This window comes from Euleptes europaea, chromosome 3 (genome assembly GCF_029931775.1).
Source record: "Euleptes europaea isolate rEulEur1 chromosome 3, rEulEur1.hap1, whole genome shotgun sequence".
NCBI lineage: Eukaryota > Metazoa > Chordata > Lepidosauria > Squamata > Sphaerodactylidae > Euleptes > Euleptes europaea.
The window spans coordinates 54,720,850-54,740,805 of record NC_079314.1 but is presented as its reverse complement, the minus strand read 5'-3'; the positions used below and the strand labels follow the sequence as shown (position 1 = coordinate 54,740,805).

General features: G+C 45.3%; 1 protein-coding gene across 1 annotated transcript in view; it reads left to right on the top strand.

Annotated features, from left to right (window-relative positions):
- Positions 1–589: 589 nt before the first annotated feature.
- Positions 590–19,956, top strand: part of LOC130474219 (mitogen-activated protein kinase 11-like) — a 46,959-nt gene continuing 27,592 nt past the window's right edge. The window contains exon 1 of the mRNA XM_056845754.1: positions 590–710. Coding sequence (XP_056701732.1) covers positions 598–710 — 113 coding nt within the window. The 5' untranslated portion in view covers positions 590–597. The remainder of the gene's footprint in view (positions 711–19,956) is intronic.

Here is a 19,956-nt window from a genome sequence, read left to right as displayed (position 1 = left end):
ATTGATTCATAGTAGAAAAGGGCAAGAGCCCAGGAGCACCTTCAAGACTCACAAAAATATTTTCTGGTAGGGTATGAGCTTTCGTGAGCCACAGCTGTGGCTCACGAAAGCTCATACCCTACCAGAAAATATTCTTGTGAGTCTTTAAGGTGCTCCTGGGCTCTTGCCCTTTTCTACTACTGCAGACAGACCAACACGGCGACCCACTGGGAATTGATTCATAGGGTCGCCGTGACTCGGAAGCGACCTGACAGCACTGAACACGCAACGATCGTCTGCGAGTGAACCCGCCTCCAAAGCGCATGGAAAGCGCATCGCAAGGGTCTCCTCTGGGCTGCGCGAAAGCGCTTACCGGAGTCAGCCCGGCTACCTCCGTGCAATTGGCCAGCAGGGGGCTCGCAGCCCGCGCCGACGAGCGAAACCCCTGCGGAGTTCCTCGGGGGGGGGGGGGAGAGAAGCGCCTTCATTCATCCGCGCGGCTTCCCTCCGTCCCTCCCAGTCCCTCCCCCCCTCTAGCCCCTCCTCCTCCTCCTCCTCCTCCTTGCTGCTGGTGCTCGGCCGGCCTCGGCTCCTTCCTCGCAGCCGCCGCCGGCCACCATGTCCGAGCGAGGCGGCTTCTATAAGCAGGACCTGAACAAGACGGTGTGGGAGGTGCCCCAGCGCTACCAGCGCCTGACCCCGGTGGGCTCGGGCGCCTACGGCTCGGTGTGGTAGGTGGCAGCGGGCGAGGGGCGGTTTCCAGCGGCAGACCGGCTGGGCTGGCAGGGGAGCTGCACAAGAGGAGCGCCGGGGCTGTGCAGGGCGCCTCTGGGCAATGCACCCAGGGGGATGCGCGCGAGATGCGCCCAGGCGGGGGAGCCCTGGTGTGGCTAAGCGAGCGTGCCGGGAGACCCTCCTGGGGTGAGCGGCTCCTGGGCAGTGCCCAGACCCCGGGGGAGGGGGGACTACCCAGGAACAGCTATGATGCTGGGGGCGGCTGGGGGGTGATGTAGATGTGACTTGGTGAGCAGCTTAGGGGTGGGAATGGGGGCATTGACAGTGCGCGGTTGGCCTGTGTGGTTTATCTGCCTGCACATAGGCCAGGGGAGGGGCAGCATTGTGTGCACAATGAAGTCTGTGCGTGTGTGTGCGCGCACTGGCCCCGCCGGTGCTGTAGATATTATCTACAGGGCGAACGAGAAATTCAAGATGGGGAAACAAAACAGCACAGCCAGTCTGCCAAAAGGTATCCCTTTCCTTTAAAAAAAAAATCTCTTTGTGAAAGAGATTTCTTGCTGTTGATGTAGGGCCTTTTTGTCCTGTGCATGTTAAGCATCTGAGTGTGTGTTTTGGGGATAGCATCTTCTGTCATGGACTATGCGTGTGCAGCTTGACCTGTGCATGGTGACGCAGGGTTTTGTGTACCCCGGCTTCCAGCTGCTTCCCCGCCCCCACTGGGGTCAGCAGCCGCAGAGATAGCCAGAGATCTGCTGCTCTCTGAATGCCTTTCAGCCTGGAATTCCTCGTGGGTTGCTAAGGGTAACCCCAGACCACGCCAACCCCAGAAAGAGGCTTTCCCAAGGCTAGTTTTTAGGACCTCCTCTTTCATCACTGAACTGCATACACGAATGAGAGTTCAGCAGGCTGTCGGTTTTGTTCCACACAGCCTTTGTGGTCAAATCTGAAACAGGTTTTTTTTGGTGGGGGGGGGGGGAAGCGAGGTTCAGGCTGGGGTGGGCCTCTTAAAACAGTCCCTGATATGAAACTCCCAATGAATAAAACATTAGACCCCTTTCCCCCCTTCCTCTGTGGGTAGTTCAACAAGGCCATGGGGTGTGCCTTTGTGTTCACTTTATGTGTGTTGTGATTGTTCAAACGCAAAAAAAGCAGGATTAGTAATGTTAGGGTTTAAGGTCTTTTGTTTTTATCCCGAGAATGTGGTCTAAAGCCACGCAGTATGGCAGTTTCAGGAGCGATCCTAAAGAGGTCTATTTAGAAGGCAGCACCTGTCTATTTGGTGGGGCTTTTGCTCCCAGGAAAGCATTCTTAGGATTGCAGAGCACCCAGATGAATGACTACCAGAGACACCTTCGAGTTCCATTCTTTGGGCTTTGTAGAAGCACTGTGTAATCCACCTTGAGTCTCAGTGAGAAAGGTGGCCTATAAATAAATAAAGTAAATGAGCGCATTTGCTTTATTTACATCCCACTTTTCTCCACACTGGGTACCTATAGGGGTTCACAACTTTCTCAGCTTTATCCTCACAACAACCCTGTGAGGTAGGTTATGCCGTGTGCGACTGGCCCAAGGTCACCCACACCCAGTAAGCTTCCATAGCAGAGCTGGGTTTGAACCTGGAGTCTTTCAGATCCTAATGAGTCTGTCACTAACTGACAACCATCTCATGTTTGTGTGGGGGCAAAGAATAAATGAGCACTTTTTATTTTACAATCCTCCTAGCCTGCTTATCTTCAAAGGGCACAAGGCAAGTTATGTTGCAATTAAAAACAACAGCCGGTAACACAATTAAAACCACATTACTAAGATTTAATTACAAATAATAGTCAAGGACCCATTAAAAAAACCCTTTGTAAGCCAAACTGTTTCAGCAATCAGACTTAAGAGAAACGCATGTTGAAATAATTATGTTTTATGAAACCTCGGAAAGCCCAACAGCATGGAAACCTTCCTGCCATCCTCAGGAAGGGTTTACCAATGGGGGGGGGGGCTTATCACCGGAGGGGGGGAATCACGGAAGAAACTCTGGAATAAGCAGTGTTCTTGCTACTTTGCAGCAAGTCCCTCATCCAAAGGTCCCTCATTCAAATAAAGCTGATGAAGAGGAGCATGATGGGAGAGACAGCTTTGCAGATATATATGGGGCCTAAGCCATGAAGGGTTTAATAGGGCTTTATAATAATAGGGCTTTATATAAAAGAGGAAAATGAGAATCTTGGCTTCCTTCAAGGATTCGGATCAGTTCTGTTTGAGTTAATAAACTATCTGGAGTCAGTGGCAGGGTAGCCACGTTTATAGATGGCACTAAACTAGTCAGCATGGTGAAATTCAAAACAGACTGTGAAGAGCTCCAGAAGGATGTCTCCAAATAGGGGCAGCTGCTAGGAATGGCCAGTGGGGGTTACCGCACTTTGTATTCCCAGCGATGTATTAAGAGTTTGAAAATGTTGTAAAAAACATCACTTTAAAAGGGTTTTTGGATACCACAGCTTATAAATGGTTGGAAAACGTCTTCACAGCTAAAGGGGCCAAACAAAGTGCGAACAGTATTTTTTATAACGTTTTCAAACTCTTAATACATCGCTGGGAATACAAGTGCGGTAACCCTGATGTGCAAAAAGGTTTCAGTGTAAGAAAAAGAATTATGTTGTTTATAATCTGCCTTTCTCATTGAGATTCAAGGTGGATTACACAATGTAAATCAATACAGTCAACAGGATGGGACATCCAGTAAGCAATGTGATAGGATTAGGATTGCTGAAATCTGAGGCAAATCTGAAACGAAGCGTAAGTATTAACATGACATGTTAAATGATGCAGACATTACACAGTAGAATAATACAGCAGTAGATAGTACATACTGTACGCAGTGGTATTGTCCGCAGTCTCTTTCCTTTCATTAAACCATCTTTATGAGCCATTCCATTATAGTATAGTCCTATTACCTGTGTTAAAAAGCCCTCCTGAATAATTCAGCCTGGCAGAGTTTGCAGAAAGCCAGCAGAGTGGGAGCCTCCCTGACCGCCTCACCAGGTCATTCCACAAGGCGGCTGCGGGGGGGGGGGGTCACCACAGGGAATGCACATGCATGGGCAGTAGTTGATCTTGCCCATGTGCAGGGCGGCACCTGCAGAAGGCCCTGCTCAGATGAGCAAAGCTGTCATGGTGGGGCATAGGGGGGAAAGGCAATCCTGCAGATACGAGGGTCCAAAGCAATGAGGGGCTTTGTATGTTCAAGCCAGTGCCTTGAACCTAACCCAGTAACTGAGGGTCAGTCAGTGGGAGTAATATGCGTGCTCTGCCTAGCTCCTAATAATAGCTGAGTTGTGGCATTGTGCCCCAACCACAGTCTCCCAATTGAGTACAAGGATAGTGCATTATAGTAGGCTAGTCTCAGTGTCACCCTGACATGGATCCAGGTGGTCGGATCTACTAAGTCAAGGTAGGGGGATACCTTATAAGCTAAACACAGTTGGAAGAAAGTTTAGGGTTTTTTTGCAGCTGCATAAACTTGCTTTTCCAGTAGCAGTGTTGCATGCAGTATGACCCCCCACCCCGGGCTCAGCTGAGTCTGCAAGGGTCAGCTGAACCCCATCAAAGGTTTGGTGCACACCTTTAAGATCTCAGCCTTCCCAACCAGCATTACCTCTGCCTTGTCAGGGTTTAGTTTCAGTTTGTAAGCACATCTAAACTAAAGAAAATTCTAACTTTGCATATAAACTGATGGTGTCTGAATTAGCAATCTTGGGGTCATGGTGGACAGCTCACCAAAAATGCCAACTCTGTATGCAGTGGCAGGTAAGGGGGAAAAAATACAAATGAAAATTATTAGGAAAGGAACTGAAAACAAAACTGCCCTATGTAAATCTATGGTGCTGCCATATTTGGAATATAGTGTACATTCTGGGAACTCCATATTAAAAAGGATACCGGAGCACTGGGAAAGGAACAGAAAATAGCAACTAATATGATGACAATGTTTGAATGCCCCTGTTCAGAAGAAAGGCTAATGTAGGGGAGTGGGTTAGTTTTGGGGGGGGAAATTATTAGTTTATACAATTGTGAATAGTATGGGGAGAGTGGATATAAAGGTTTTTCTTCTTTTATTATATTTGAAATTGATCAGCAGTGGGTTCAGAATTGATAAAAAGAAATGCCATTTGACATAATGCATAGTCAACTGACAGAATTCACCATCACTGGAAGTAGTAATGGGTTTGAATTTACAAATGCACGAAGGATGGGTCTATCAGTGGCTATTAGTCAAGAGGGCAAAATGGAACCACCTTATTCAGATGCACTACCATTGAATACCAGATAGTACAAGTACTATCCCTGCCTGAGGGTTCACTGGAAACATCTAGCCAGCCAGAATTAGAAATAGGATTTGGATTAGATTGGCCAGATTGTCTGAACTTCTTGTGCTCTGACTTTTATAAGGATTACTGAGAACACTGGAAATATTACAGAAATGTTGACAGTTGTTGATTATATTACTTAAGTAAATACACTTGTTGCTCTTCCACTTTGAGAACTGTATGGTGCAATCTTTGTTGAACTGGAGTTACCTCAATTATCCTCTTGTGTAAAGGATTTTGATGCCATCATGCCTTCAAGCAAGTCACTTCCTTAAACCAAAGTGCCATCAGAACACGCTGTTAACTACCGTTTGCATGTGGTTGTCATTTTGCAACTGGAAGAAAAGAGCAGCATATTTTGAGTAATTTTATAATTTGGACTTGTGGGTATGAAAAGAGAATGTGGTTCGATATGATAAAGAGCCCTAGAGTTCATGTTTTTGGTATGATGATTTGTAGGTCTATGTTTCTTAGGCCGAAACTGTTTTATGCAGAAGGTGGGTACTGGTGAATATATTGCTTCTGGGGTGATTAAACTGTGGCTGCTGAGAAGCAAGAAACATTTCCTCAGGAAGATGGTATTGTGCATATTCCTAGCTGATGAATACCGTAACTGTGACTTCAACCTGGGATAGTTTCTATTTTGATATAAATGAAGGGACAGTTCTATTGGAGAGCACTTGCCGTGGATCAGAAGGTTCCAGTTTTGGTCTCTGGTATCCCCAGCTACAAAGGGAATCTTAAGTAGCAAGGCTGTGAGTGATTTCTATATTGCCTGCGGTATAAGCCATTTTCAAGCATTTTGCTTCTGGCTGTCCTGGCTCATGTACCAGGAAAGCATGCAATGTGTGACCCTCCTGGCAAGTTCACTGGCTGTTTTGTGAGAAAAAGGCAGTGTGTGTATTCTGCAGTTTCGGTGCCCTTAAAAATCCAGGTTATAGTTAGCATATATCATGCCTTGAAAATACAGGTATAGCTTGTTTCATACAAAATGATATACATCAAATCCTCTCATGGCCTGTGCTAGGTTTTGGGTGCCCCAGGCAAAGAGTACTCAGAACCCTTTCCCACCTCTGCTACCACCAGGCCCCCTGCTTGCACATCCTTTCTTGCCCACCCACCCATTTGTCTACCACCTGCCTGTACATCCTTCCCTGTCCACACTCACTGCCATATGCACGCCCTTTCCCCAATGGCACAGGTGGTTGCCATGCACCACCCACCCATTTTTCCCCGGTGGCACTGGGCAGCACATATGTCCTGTAGCACAGGTGGCAGAGCACTGGCAAATTAGGGAAGGGTATGTGGGCTGCACAAATTGCCAGCAGTGGTCCCTGCCAGAAACGCTGGGCCCAAGAGCTGCCCCATCTCAGGGTGTGATGTAACTGGCCCTGCATGCTCCCCGCCTGAGACCGTGCCCTCTTATGTGAGCTTGCTGACAATCCCAGGCCATAGACATGCCTTTATGCTCGCTAGACTAAATGCTTATCCAACTGCAGAGATGTTAGGTCGTTTTGTGAAAATTCCCTACTCAGATCGAGTTTGTTAATGTAAATCTGGAGATATTGGGACTCTACACCATCTCTTATTGTTTTGTCAGCACTGGTCAGCTCCTCGGTTGCATTGGATCACCCCAATATTGTCTAAATACAAACTTCCCTTGGAGTCCTGGGTGATATCCCACATAATGGGAGATATTCACCCTGATATCACTAGTTCTGTTGCAAGATTTTTGGCGGAGGTGATGTCGCTCAAACGTCAAAACAAAACAAGCATGTAAGCTGCGAGTTGAATGTTGAAATAAATTTTGTGATTTCAATGAGGCTGGTTCAGGGGGAATATATTGTTATGGTATTGGTGATGCTATGTTTAGTAATTGTTTTCTACTGTGTTTTAACCTTACGTATACGTTGGGTGTTGTACATTGATTATTTGGTGTTGTATTATGTATTATTGTTATGGTTAAGCTCAAGACCTTTGGTCAAAGGAGCTAGTAAATAAATGGAAAAATGGGCCCTGCATGCTCTCCCGATATGTGAGAGTGGAGTGCCAGAAACAGCAATGGAGAGATAGACCAGTGGTCTGACTCAATCTAAGCAGCTTCCTGTGGTCAAAGGACCATACGTTATGAGGCTAAACATTGTTCATGTGAGGCAAATTGCTCACGTGATAATTGCTTGGAAGAGTAAGTGATCTCATTGTGATTACAAATCTCCCCTATTGTTTAGGCTTACTCTGTAGATTACTGTGGCGGCCTATGTGGTTTTCAAGATTTGGTATTTCGTAAGTCCCATAAATATATCTGTAGACCAGTGTCGTGGGAGAAGAGCTCTAAGATCTTCGCAATGGGAAAAAAAATGAGTGTGTGTTTATAGCTGTTCCATCTGTCAAAGCATTATTGTTTCTGACCACTTTGTGCTCAGTGATATTGTAGCAACATCAGTGATTTTTCTGCAGAGTCACTGTGTGAATTGGAAATAAAATTTAGCTTCTTGGAAGCAAATGGAGGGGTGTATCACCACTGAGAATATGCTAGACTGTCTTAGATCTTCTTGATAACATTCTGAGAAAAGGAACTGCTTTCTGTCCTGCTCTGACTGCTTTAGGGGTATTTTGTTCCCTGGCTCGTCTACCTCTCAGTCGCACCAGTGATTGCTTCCTTAATAATACAGTGGTTTTTGTATGCCAACAGCCACAGAATTTATACAATCAGGTTAATGGGAGTGTTGGCTTAAGACAAAAAAGGGAACAAAGATGTCAATTGAAGCAGTACTGGTTTGGAATGAAGAGCAGGTTGTAGAGAAAGAGAGGACAATATGGGGTTCACCAGCTCTCTCATTTCTGTCTGTTACCTTCCAAACTCTGAGTTATATCCTGTGGTTGGGAATTAAACAAGAAACTGATAAATATTCTTTCTGTCATCATAAATTATTTTATACTTCAGTCATTATTGTTGTATGAAAGAGAATTGTTGTTGCATGATAGAGAATTATTGTCCAAATACATTGAGAGGATAGAGTCAGCATGGTGTAGTGGTTAGGGTGTCAGATCAGGACCTGAGAGACCCAGATTCAAATCCCCAACTGTGCCTTGGAAGCTTACTGGGTGACTTTGGGCCAGTCACTCTTCTCATCCTAACTTTACCATACTATTGTGAGGATAAAATGGAGGAGGGGGGAACGATATACACATAACCCTGAGTTCCTTGGAGGAAGGGTGGGATAAAAATGTATTAAATAAACACTGGTGCAACAGTATCTCATATTGGACTTATTGATGCTGGTAAATGGGCTTTTGATTTATGTAGTGTCTGATGTAATAGGAAAAAGTAGCTAATTATTGCTTTTAGGCATAATGTAAGGTTACTTACTGATGCAAATTCTTATGGTCTTTTATCTATTACAAATTTTTTTTGTTTATTCTACCTTCAAGGGTCTCAGGGAGGCATATGTGGTTCTGCCCTCCTCCATTTTATTCTTCCCTTTTATGGTAAGTTAAGCTGGGAGAAAATGGTTAGCTGAAGTTCACCCAGTGAAGGTGAGATGGCATCCCTGATTTTGACCCAAGCACGTACCTCTGTTTTGTAGAGTGATTTCCACTGGGGACTCCTTTTAACTGCACCACGGAGGCCCAATTCTGGTAGGGACCACTGTGGCGCAAGGAGAGGAGGGGCTCCTACCTTCCCACCCCGTGCCATTTTTCCGAACCCAAAACGGACCAGAGAATGCAGGCTCCCCTCCTCCCACTGCATCACACTAGACCCAATGAGAACGAGGGGCCCATGGGACGGTTAAAAGGAATTTCCTGGTGGGAACTTGCTCTACAAAATGAAGTCAAATCCTTGGGGCAGACTCGGGCATGCTGTCTCGTGTCGTTTGGCCCTACGATTTAAGGATAGTAGGTAATTGAACCTGGGTCTCCCCAGTTCTAGTCTGATACTCCAACCACTTCACTGGACTCTTTCTGATGTCATTTAATACAAATAATACTATGCCTTGTGAAGTTTAGCTGGAAAGATTTCTGTTCTCTGAGGCAAACTACCACTGTGCAAATGTTGGTAGCTGTTCTACAGTATTATGTTCTTTATTGGTATTGATTTTTGAGTGCTGTTTGAATAGAAAAAGCAACTCATTACATTTAATAATAACATTACATATAATGACACTGGAAGCATAGATCTGTTGACTCAAGGGCTGTTTTGTAAGAAATAAAGTGTTAGACTGAGAATGATTTGAACAAATTTACCCTAGTTACCTGAAAGGAAGATTGGGTTTTTCCCCCCAGGAGTGCCATCAAGAAAAATATGAAGTCTTAAATTTACAGATCTATATGGTGATAAGTGGGATACAGTGGTTAGAGCAGGGTTCCCCAACCTTTTTGAGCCTGTGGGCACCTTTGAAATACTGACGCAGGGTATTGGGCACAACTGTAAAAATGGCCCAGTAGGTGGCGGAGGCCATACACACACAGCAGAAGAAACCCAAGTGCAGGAAACAAGAGGAGTAATTTTTTAAAAAATACTCTAGGAAAGAGGAGTGAAAGAAAGAATAAAACCAACACTGTAGTGGCAGCTGCCAGCAAACAATGTTATTTTAATCTACACAGCTAATCAGAAGCCCTGCTGGGTAGGAGCCCCACCCACTTTCTAAAAACACTTGGCGGGCACCAGGAAAGGTGTCAGCAGGCGCCATGGCACACACAGGCACCACGTTGGGGATTCTGGGTCAGAGTGGCACACTAGGATCTGGGAGACCCAGCTTCGAATCCCCACTCTGTCATGGAAGCCTTCTGGGTCCAGTCATACACTGTCAGCCTAACCTACCTCATTAAGGTGCTGTGAGGATAAAATGGAGAAGGGAATCATGCTTTGAGTCTTCAGTGGGGAAAAGGTGTGCTATAGGATTTTGTTTTGTTTTATTTAGTTTTTATATGCCGACTTTCTCTGCCACTTAAGGGAGAATCAAACCGGCTTACAATCACCTTCCCTTCCCCTCCTCACAACAGACACCCTGTGAGGTAGGTGAGGCTGAGAGAGTGTGACTTGCTCAAGGCCACCCAGCTGGCTTCATGTGTAGGAGTGGGGAAACAAATCCAGTTCACCAGATTAGCCTCCGCTGCTCATGTGGGGGAGTGGGGAATCAAACCCAGTTCTCCAGATCAGAGCCCACCGCTCCAAACCACCGCTCTTAACCACTATACCACGCTGGTTGCCATGAATCGTTGCGCTACCAGCAGGAGATGGGGGTGGGAACATGGGAGGCTCTGTCAGCAATGTTGTGATGTCGCTTCTGGGGAAAACCCAGAGTTGACATCAGTCCTCTCTAGGATTTGCCAGAAACTCTGTGGTAAAACCATAGAGTTCCCAGCACTTCCTGGAGAGGACTGACATTACTTACAGGGAAAACCTGAAAGTGATGTCATGCTGTTGGGCTGATGGCCATTCTTTTGGGGGAGGGGTATTTTTCTCCTTCTGCCTCTTAGAGTGGTGGTGGGAGCTGGGGGTAGAGTATCCCCCACCTTCATCAGGAGCTTGGCAACTATAATGACATAAGCAGGGAAGGGCGGGGTAGAAACTTGACAAAATAATAAAAAAATAAAAACGATAAATTTAAATCTGGCCAGCCCTTCTGCAAAAAGAGAGAGAGAGAGAGAGAGAGAGAGAGAGAGAGAGAGAGAGAGAGAGAGAGAGAAGCAAACTTGGAAGAGGAGAGATTCCTTGAGGCCAGTTCTATGTCAGCATAAACTGGGTCTTTTTTGCTCACTCTTTCCTTTGATGAATTTGTGTAGCAGTGTTTTGCTTTTACAGATTTTTTTAAATGTCTGTTGAATTAAGTTCCTCTCTGGGTTAGGATAATGCAGTTATAAACAAAGGGTCATAAAATTAGGAGAAGATACCTAGATCTGGCTATCTAGATCTGAATTTGAGCTTTTCTGTTGAATTATGTCTCCATTCTTTTCATTTCACCTAAGGGGAAATACTACCTGCAAGTAGTAAGGCTCTTGTTATCTGAGCCACAGCTACTTTTTCTGGAAGGTGGCTTTCTTTTAAATAGCTCTCAAGCTATGATTTGGCCATTGTATCCAGAAAGCACTTTGATTCCCTAATTGCTCCTGGTTTTTTAAAGTGCTGATATAGCTGTGAAAAGCAGTCTTTGCGATGAGTATCCAGCGTAATGCCAGTTCCACCCCCCCCCCCCTGCAGTCATAATCGTGAAAGTGAAAGCCTGTGATGGGCTTCTATGGCTTGCCCAGTAAGTCTGCCTCCTACTGATATGTGCATTATTCAACATAAATGTCCTGTTGCTTTGTTTCTAAAGGAATTCTGGTTGCTGATGACTGAGGAAGGAAACCAATTCAAGGAAGAACAGGGTGTGTTTCAATAGGAAGCTACTGCAAAGGATACAATTCTTGGGACTTCTCTTTGTGATTATTATGTATCGTTATGTATCATTATTATGCATTGAACTGAGAATTCCGGCTCCCCGCCTGGCTTATATACTGTCAGAATGCCCGCCTTCATTCTCCCCCCCACTCTTGTGATTGGGCGGCTCAACAGCGGGCTGACAGGCTCTTACTTAGTGTTCCATTCTGTCCCACATAATACAACAACATGTTCAACCAATACATAACAGTGATGTTTAATGTTGAAATATCCAGATCTTACCTAGTTTCCATCTGTTTTATTTTGGAACAAAAGGTTAATCCAAGGTAGAAGTGACTCTGAAGCAAGGCCAAGAGTCCTGGAATAACTGATACTCTTTCCCTTAAATAGTCTATTTGTTACCGTGGGTGTGCCAAGGTGTATGGCAGCGGTCCCCAATGGGGTGTCCGTGGACTTCATGGTGCCTTCTGACACCTTTCCTGATGCCCACCAAGTGCTTTGAGACAATGGACAGGGCCAAGTGGGGCTTTTGCTAGGGTTGCCAACCTCCAGGTACTAGCTAGAGATCTCCTGCTATTACAACTGATAGAGATCAGTTCACCTGGAGAAATTGGCCGCTTTGGCAATTGGACTCTATGGCAGTGAAATCGCTCCCCTCCCCAAACCCCACCCTCCTCAGGCTCCACCCCCAAAACCTCCCACTGGTGGCAAAGAGTGACCTGGCAACCCTAGCTTTTGCCCTGCAGGGCTTTTGATTGACCATTGGAGATCTGATTGGCAGTGCAGATTTTTAAAATCATTGCTTTGGCAGGAGCTGCCACCATAACACAAGGATCTTCACAATGTGACTGCAGGAAAGCTGTGGCAGCCATTTTGTGGCTGACTCTGCCCCCTGTGGCAGCCATTTTGTGGCTGTGCCCACCACACTGTGTCAGAATTCCAAAGGTGCCCTCTGGTTTAAACGTTTGGGGACCCCCTAGTGCTGTGTTGGCGAACCTATGGCACGCGTGCCAACTCCGGCACGCGTAGCCCTCTCTGCCGGCACGCGCGGCTCAGCGCGGCCTCCCCCCTCTGTCTGCGCTCCTGCTGTAGGCGGAGCCATAGACGCTGCTTGTGGGGCAGGCAGAGCCGGCAGATGCGCATTGTCACCTTTCGCCCAGCTCTGCTCTCGGCGCACTGCCCCCTCTCCTTTGTCCAGCCTCCCTTTCAAACTCCCCACTCTGGGCGAGGCTTGTGGGGCAGGCAGAGCCGGCGCCGGCTGTTTTGCACGTGCCTGTTCCGGCCGCGCCGCCCGCTCTGCTTCTCCTGCCTGCAACCGCAAGCCCCAAATCACCCCTTTCCCCCTTTTTTCCCTGTCCCTGCTGGCTCCTGCGGGACAATCGCTAGGGAGAGGGGGGGAGAAGACCTCCCACCCACTGCTCCTATGGGGGCCAATGCCCCTGCCTCCACCGGCGCTTCTGCTCCTTCTCTGGGTGCGAATTCCCCCCCCTCTCCGAGGCTCCAGCCGCACACCCCTGTGCGCTCCACCTCCGTCTCTTTCCCGAGCCATTCCTGCTGTGCGCCTGCTGCCCGCTCGCTCCTTGAAGTCCGCGCCGGTGGGGGCGGAGGGGGCAGGCCCTCCATGAACAGACTGGCCATCCCTCCCGCCTTCCAATGCCCCAGTTCACTGGCGCGCCGCTCCTCTCTCCATCGCCCGCCTTCAGGATCGCCCCCTCTGTCTTCAACTCTACCGTTTCCTCGCCTCCTGTTCCTCTTCACCCCCCTCCTTTTCTCCTCTCCTCCGTCCTGTCAGTGCCTCCAGGCTGCACGCCCGATGCTGCAGCCCCTGCGCTGGCTGCCCGCGCTTGGCAGGGGCGGTGGGCACCCATCCCCTTTCTCTTCTCGGTGCCGCTCACCCAGCTCCAAAGCCGCCAAGCGCACCTTGCTCGCCGCAAGGTATTCTCCATGGTACAGTCGGTGGGGGGGGGCGGGTCAGGGGGGCTAAGGGGACGTTTCCCCCACCCCCTCTCTTGCTGCTGCTGCTGTACAGTCGCCCTAAAGAGGGGGTCTTTAAGTTGGCGCTGCAGCTGCTGAAGTCCAACTCAGATTTGTAGTCTGCTTGGATGAAATTAGGCTGTTTATGAATGAAAAAGGGCAGGAATATCCACAGCTCACTGATATGGCCTGGCTTACCAACCTCATGTTTTTTACAGTTTTTATGCAACACTTCAATGTACTGAACAAACAACTACAAGGCGTAGGGAAAACAGCAGAAAGGATGTTTTGTAATATCAAAACATTTGAGAGAAAACTGCAGGTTTTTGAAAGAGACCTTGAAAGTGGGCAGCTGAAATATTTTCCAAAACTAAAAATGCATTTAGAAAATTCTGCAACATTTGTAGACTATCCTACAAGCCATCAGGAAATCTACAAGGAATTTTCTAACATTGTAGCAGCTGCACAGGTGAATTTTAGCAACAGATTTTTACAGTTCCATAAGATGGAGACAACCCTGTGTTTTCTTACTTCTCCAGATAAAGCCAAATTTGAAGAACTTGATCTTTCCTGCCTACACTGGTTAGAAAGCTCTGTTATTGTGTTTTTCTTTTAAGGCAAAAGATGTGAATGTATGAGTTGTTTTTTTCTAAACTAAAACCTCAGTATTCAGGTTAAATTGCCGCATTGGCACTCGGCGATAAATAAGTGGGTTTTGGGTTGCAGTTTGGGCACTCGGTCTCTAAAAGGTTCGCCATCACTGCCCTAGTGTATGAAGTTCAGAATTCACTACAAACTATCAGTGGAGTATGGTAAAGTACATTGAAGCTCCTAGGATATTTGATTCTGGGTTAGAGTTGTAGCATCCAGTTGGGCAGAAGGTGAAACCAGAATCCCTTGCTTTGATGAAATGCATTCTGTGATGTGGTGGGTGGGAGTGGAGGTATTTAGCAATATATTTGCACCACCGGAGGCTACCATTGGAGTCTCCTGTAGTTGGGAGGGTGCCACCCAGATTCTTTACTTGTGCTGGTGTAGTTAGAGATGTGATGAAGGCGCATGTCATAATTCCACACCCACTCATGGGTTGGTCCCAGTCCTGGCAATGGAATAACATTGCACCAACCACGGAGCTAGTATAAATCAGAATACTTCCATTAAAACCAATGAACCAACCCCAATCTACTGCATCCTTCCTCCCAAATATTTGCATAGCAGCAGTAGTGCATAGGACATAAATCTCCAATATGTGGTGGTTCATGCTTGAATTCGATCCAGACTTGACTACTGCTTTTCATTGGAGCAGCTTTTTACAAGCGTGTGGAAGCTATACCTCCTGTGTAATGTGACAATCTGCTTGAAAGGACAAGCATGAAGGAGCATATGATACCTTTTCTCTGCCTACCAGTTTGTTTCTGGGCCAATTTAAAGTGCTGGATTCATCCTTTAAAGTTCTAAATGTTCTAGGGACAAGTTACTTAAAGGGCCATCTACCGCCATACAAATCGACCTAAGTGCCGTTTGCTGCTTCCAGTTGAAGTCCATTGGGAGGCCATGTGGCTCAGGGCCTTCTCTACAATGGCACCAGGATAACTGCAGCTCCCTCTCTAAGGAAACTGCTCTTGCACCTTTCTCTCATCATACAATTTATCTTAAAAGGCTCCTTGTTGAAATCGTAACTGCTGCTGTTTGATCTCATTTTTTGTTTACTCCTAGTTGATATTGGATTAAAAGCTTTTATTTAATTGCTGCCATGTTAAGTTCATTTGATTTATTTTTTAAAACTTCGTGTGGGTAGGGGACTTTGTGTTTTTAAATCTTGCATGTTGCATTTTTGTGAACCAGAGTATACATATTTCAAATAGACATATTTTAAAAAATCAAATAGCTATACACCGGTATATGCTCTTTGAAGGAATTATAAGGTATGTAGAAGCCGTTAATAATAATGGAACCGTGAGCTTCCAATGTGTCCTGAAGGGCAATTCAACTGCAGCCTTTGCACCTTGGAGTGATGTCAGTGAGCCTAATAGGGCTACTTGATAAACACTTTAGGGATTCCTGTTTAACTATCAGAACTGTATCTGATATTCTCATGGTAGCTTGATGGAACCACATCTCCTTTCTACCTCACAGACTGCAGTCCTTGAAAGCTGGTCAGGCTCAGAATTTCTCATAGCTATATAAAAATCTGATCTAGCCCATTCGTCGTAAGATCTCCATGTGATATTGTATTGTATTTCCTTAACTTTATTGTAGCTACTTTTAGTGTTGTATTATCTGTCTGTATTATTTTAGATAATAATAAAATTTGGCGGGGGGGGGGAATTTCTCATGACAGGGATAGAGCCTGTGTTTTGCATGCTGAAGCTCACAGTTCAGTCTCTGGCACCCCCATGTTAAAAAGTATCTTGGGTTGCAGCTCTTGGAAAGAATTGCCTGGAGAGTTGCTATTCGTCAGTGTAGACAAGATTGATCTATAGATGGTCTGACAGCATCATGTGGGTTGGTTAAGGGTAGCCATTATCCTTCTCGGTTTCTGCACTACATGTTGCTTTCCAGGATGTCTTTATAGTTTTGGTGTGAGCAGGATATGGTTGTATGACTTTTGTATGTCCTCTACCCTTTCCTCTGCGTTCCTCGCCTTCCTTTTGACCAGAGAGTGCTTCAGATGGGTTCTTGACCTGTGCCCTCCATTATCCCTTCAATAAAAACCCCACCAGATATCGAATTTCAGAAAACCCTAATCGATGTTTAACTGTCATGTTTATGCTTCAGACCAGTTGTGTAGTACAAAACTGCCGGGGGGGGGGGGAATCATAGTTGGGTCAATCCTCCTTAAGTTCCAGTGAGAAAGGCGGACTATAAATAATGTAAAAATAAAATAAAAATGAAGTAGACAAAATAATGATTCTCATGAGAACTACCTGCTCCTGGGGCTTCAGCGTTATTCAGCTACTGAAGTAGGCAGTCATTAAGCTTCTTTATTATTTGCCTGTTTGAGCAAGCCAGTAGCTGCAACTTCTTACTGACATGTAAAGAATTAACTGCTGTAAGGATCAGATTGTAAAGGGCGACAGTCTGTTATTTTTGCATTCACCACTAAATTCCTTAAGCAGTTGATAAATTTTGAGCCTATTTGAAGTCCTTCCCCTCACCAAAAAAAAAAAAAAAAACTTCCATGGAATGCAATACATTATCGCTCAGTATCCGGTTCATATTTCTCTCTGCAGCTTCCTTGCGAGTAGCTTGATCACATAAACAAATAGCACTTCCTTCCATTGATGCAACATATAACTGTGTAGAGTTGTGAAAGGGAAAGTTAACTTGAAAATGAATGGTAATGCTAGTTTTGAACCCTAGAGCCTGTTTGAAGGCACAGAGATAGGCTGAAAAAATGCACTAGAGGTCCCTACCCCCAAAAAAAGCTAATGGGGAAACTCAAGTAATGTATAAATTCTGTCATGAATGGATTTGTTTTCATGTTGGCAGACTTATTTGCTGACTGGACCCTCCAACTGCAATGTAGCCATTAGAAATGCAACTGGTGTTTCCCTTCCTCTCTAGGTAATCAAAACAGAAAATGTATCTGCAAGGGATCACAGTGGGGTGATATGTCTATAAATACTGACGGTATAAACATTTACATAGGAATTATTTTATCCTGGGACATTCAACAAGGATTTTTTTAAAAAAACCTGATTATCTTGGTTTAAAGTGACAGTAAGCAAACACTTATATTTTATGTGCTACGGAGGAGCAATCAAATTTTTAGACCTGTCATTCAGTGTTAAGTGCTCTTTTGGGTAGTTAAATGAGATGTTAAAATCAATTTTCTTCCTTTTTATCTTGTTACATCCAAAATGTTCCTTTGAAATGTACACTACTCCATTCCCCACCTGAACTAGGAAAAAGCAGGAGGGGATAAAGCATCAGAAACAGTGGAATTTCGAGACTGTATTCACGTGCAGAAAGGGGCCCCATTGGGGAGAATGGCAGGGTAGAAGTGAATAAACAATCCAGACACAAGCACTGCAGGCTGCTTACTTACCTTGGTAACCTACTTAACTTGGAGTAGTTCCTGTTGAATTCAGTGAATTGGGGAAGGGATCATAGGCCCAGGGATATGCTGTTTGTCTGTTGGAGAAATTTAATTGTACTTATGACTACTCATAAGTTTCCTCAACAGGACAAAGAATGGCTCCCTGTGGCCTTTTCAGGTCAGGAAAACGGTGCTGGGGGAAGGCTTCAGCTCCTTCTCCCCACATGCCATGGACATGATCCTGATCTGAACTGGGCCTATGCGTGCCTTGGAATTAACACAGAACTCCTGATCAGGCATCCTTGTGGTGGCCACAACCTTCATATGGTCTTTGTGAATCAGCCCTCTGGAGAGCTGTTCCCTGCCAGAACTGGCAAAACAGAGAAAAATGGCCCAGTAGCATTTCATATGATTTACCTCCAGGTAAACTTGCATCAGATTGGGCTGCTCTTCCTTGTGATGTTCATGGGATGCCTATGTTTTCTTTCTAAGTGGCTATTGGTAAGAAATCATATGGATAGCAATTAGGTCTTTCCAAAGCCATCGGAACAAGTAAATCCCCCCCTTTCCAGTCCTTAAATGCCAAGCAGTATTTTTTTCAACTATTCAGAAGCCCACGGCTGCAATCCCATGCATGTTTAAATTAAAGTAATTCCCACAAACTCCATGAGGCTTGCTTCTAAGCAAGAAATGCTCAGGGTCTGTCAAGTGTTTCTCTTGTTGGGGAAGGGCAAAAACTAAATCAAAATTTAATTTTGACTTGACGTCTGTGTATCAAACTTAGATGTTTGGGCCTGGAACATAGTAGAGTTCTAGTTTGCAATTAGTTGGTCACTCATGGCAAGTAGAAATGATGTACAGGGAACCAAACAAAGAAGCTTTCATAAAGCAGACAATTTTGTGTTGTTTTTCCCAGACTGTTACGAATGCCACAGATTTCTAACATCTGGGCTGCTGAACTTCTATGGTTTCAAGTTTGCAAGCCAGTTATGGGTTGTTGTTTTTAACTTAAGCGCTGGTTATGTGTCCAGGGGAGGGAAGGTAGTATGGTATAGCCCAATCTTGTCAGATCACAGAAACTAAGCAGGGTCGGTACTTGGATGGGAGACCACCAAGGGAGGCTCTGCAGAGGAGGGCAATGACAAACCACCTTCGCTTCTCACTTGCCTTGAAAGCCCCTTGCTGGGATCACCATGAGTCAGTTGTGACTTGATGGCACTTACATAGGCAGTCCAGGACTGGCAGCGTGAAAGAATTACAGCCTTTACCAAGAAAATCAATGTGCATAAATTGAGTTTATTTTATAGCCATAGTTCACTGATTTGCAGTTAGAATAAAATCTCAAGTTACAACAAACCATATTTGCAATAAAATCAAATGATAACACACAGTTGTAAATTCTGAGTCAGTGCAGTTTAGCATTTTGAGTGTAAGACTAGGAGTGGGCAGATTCTGGTTCGAATCCCACTTGGCTGTGAAGCTCTCTGATTGATGTTGGATCAGTCACTCTCGTCTGAATAATTTAGCTCACTGGGTTGTTGTGAGGATAAAAAGGGGAAACCCATGTATGCTACCCCAAACTTCTTGAAGAAAGGACAGGATAAAAATGCAGCTTCAGGAGAAATGGCAGGATATAGCACTTCTCTCAGAGAGTAAATAACTTGTGAAATTCACAGCCGTAACAAGTGTAGTGGTGGACACTAGTGTAATTGTCTTTTAAAAGGGATTTGACAAATTCATGGAGGACAGGGCCATCAACGGCTATTAGCCACAATAACTAAATGAAATGTCTATGTTTAGAGGCCTCTGAATAACAGTGCAAGGAGGGGGCAGAAGTATAAGGAGGTTTTGGGCTCTGTTCGCTGCTTGGGGTCATCTTGTTGGCCACTATGTTAAGCAGGATGCTATCTGTCTAGCTCATTCTAGCCTCACACTTCAAGAAGCTTAGGGTGATATGCATAGTACTCCTTGCTTTATTGGGTATCCTCACAACAACCTTGTGAGATAGATTAACATGAAAGACTGTGATAGGTCCAGATTGATTCAGTTTTGAATCTGGGTCTCCCAGATCCCAGTCCAACACTCTAGCCAGTATCCTACACTGTGTATCTCTCAGGATGCTGGATTATGTGGAACATTAGTCTGATTCGGAACAGCTGCTGCTAATATTCTTAATGTAATTGATGTGTTGAAAACAGTCAACTGCAAGTGGTGACAAGAATATTATTTTTGCAAAGGGGCTTACAGCATTCTCCCATCCCCCATTTTATCTTCATAACACTGTGAAGTAGGTTAGGGTGAGAGATACAACTGGTCTAAAGTCAATCTGAGTTTCCATGATCGAGGTTTAACACTAACCAATAGCCATTGACTAGTAATAATGTTTGAGGTGACCATAGCACGTTCCTTCATTTCACTGGAATCATTTATCTCTGAAAGGACTCTAATGAAAATGCATCTGTGGTTGCAAAATAGCGTGCAAC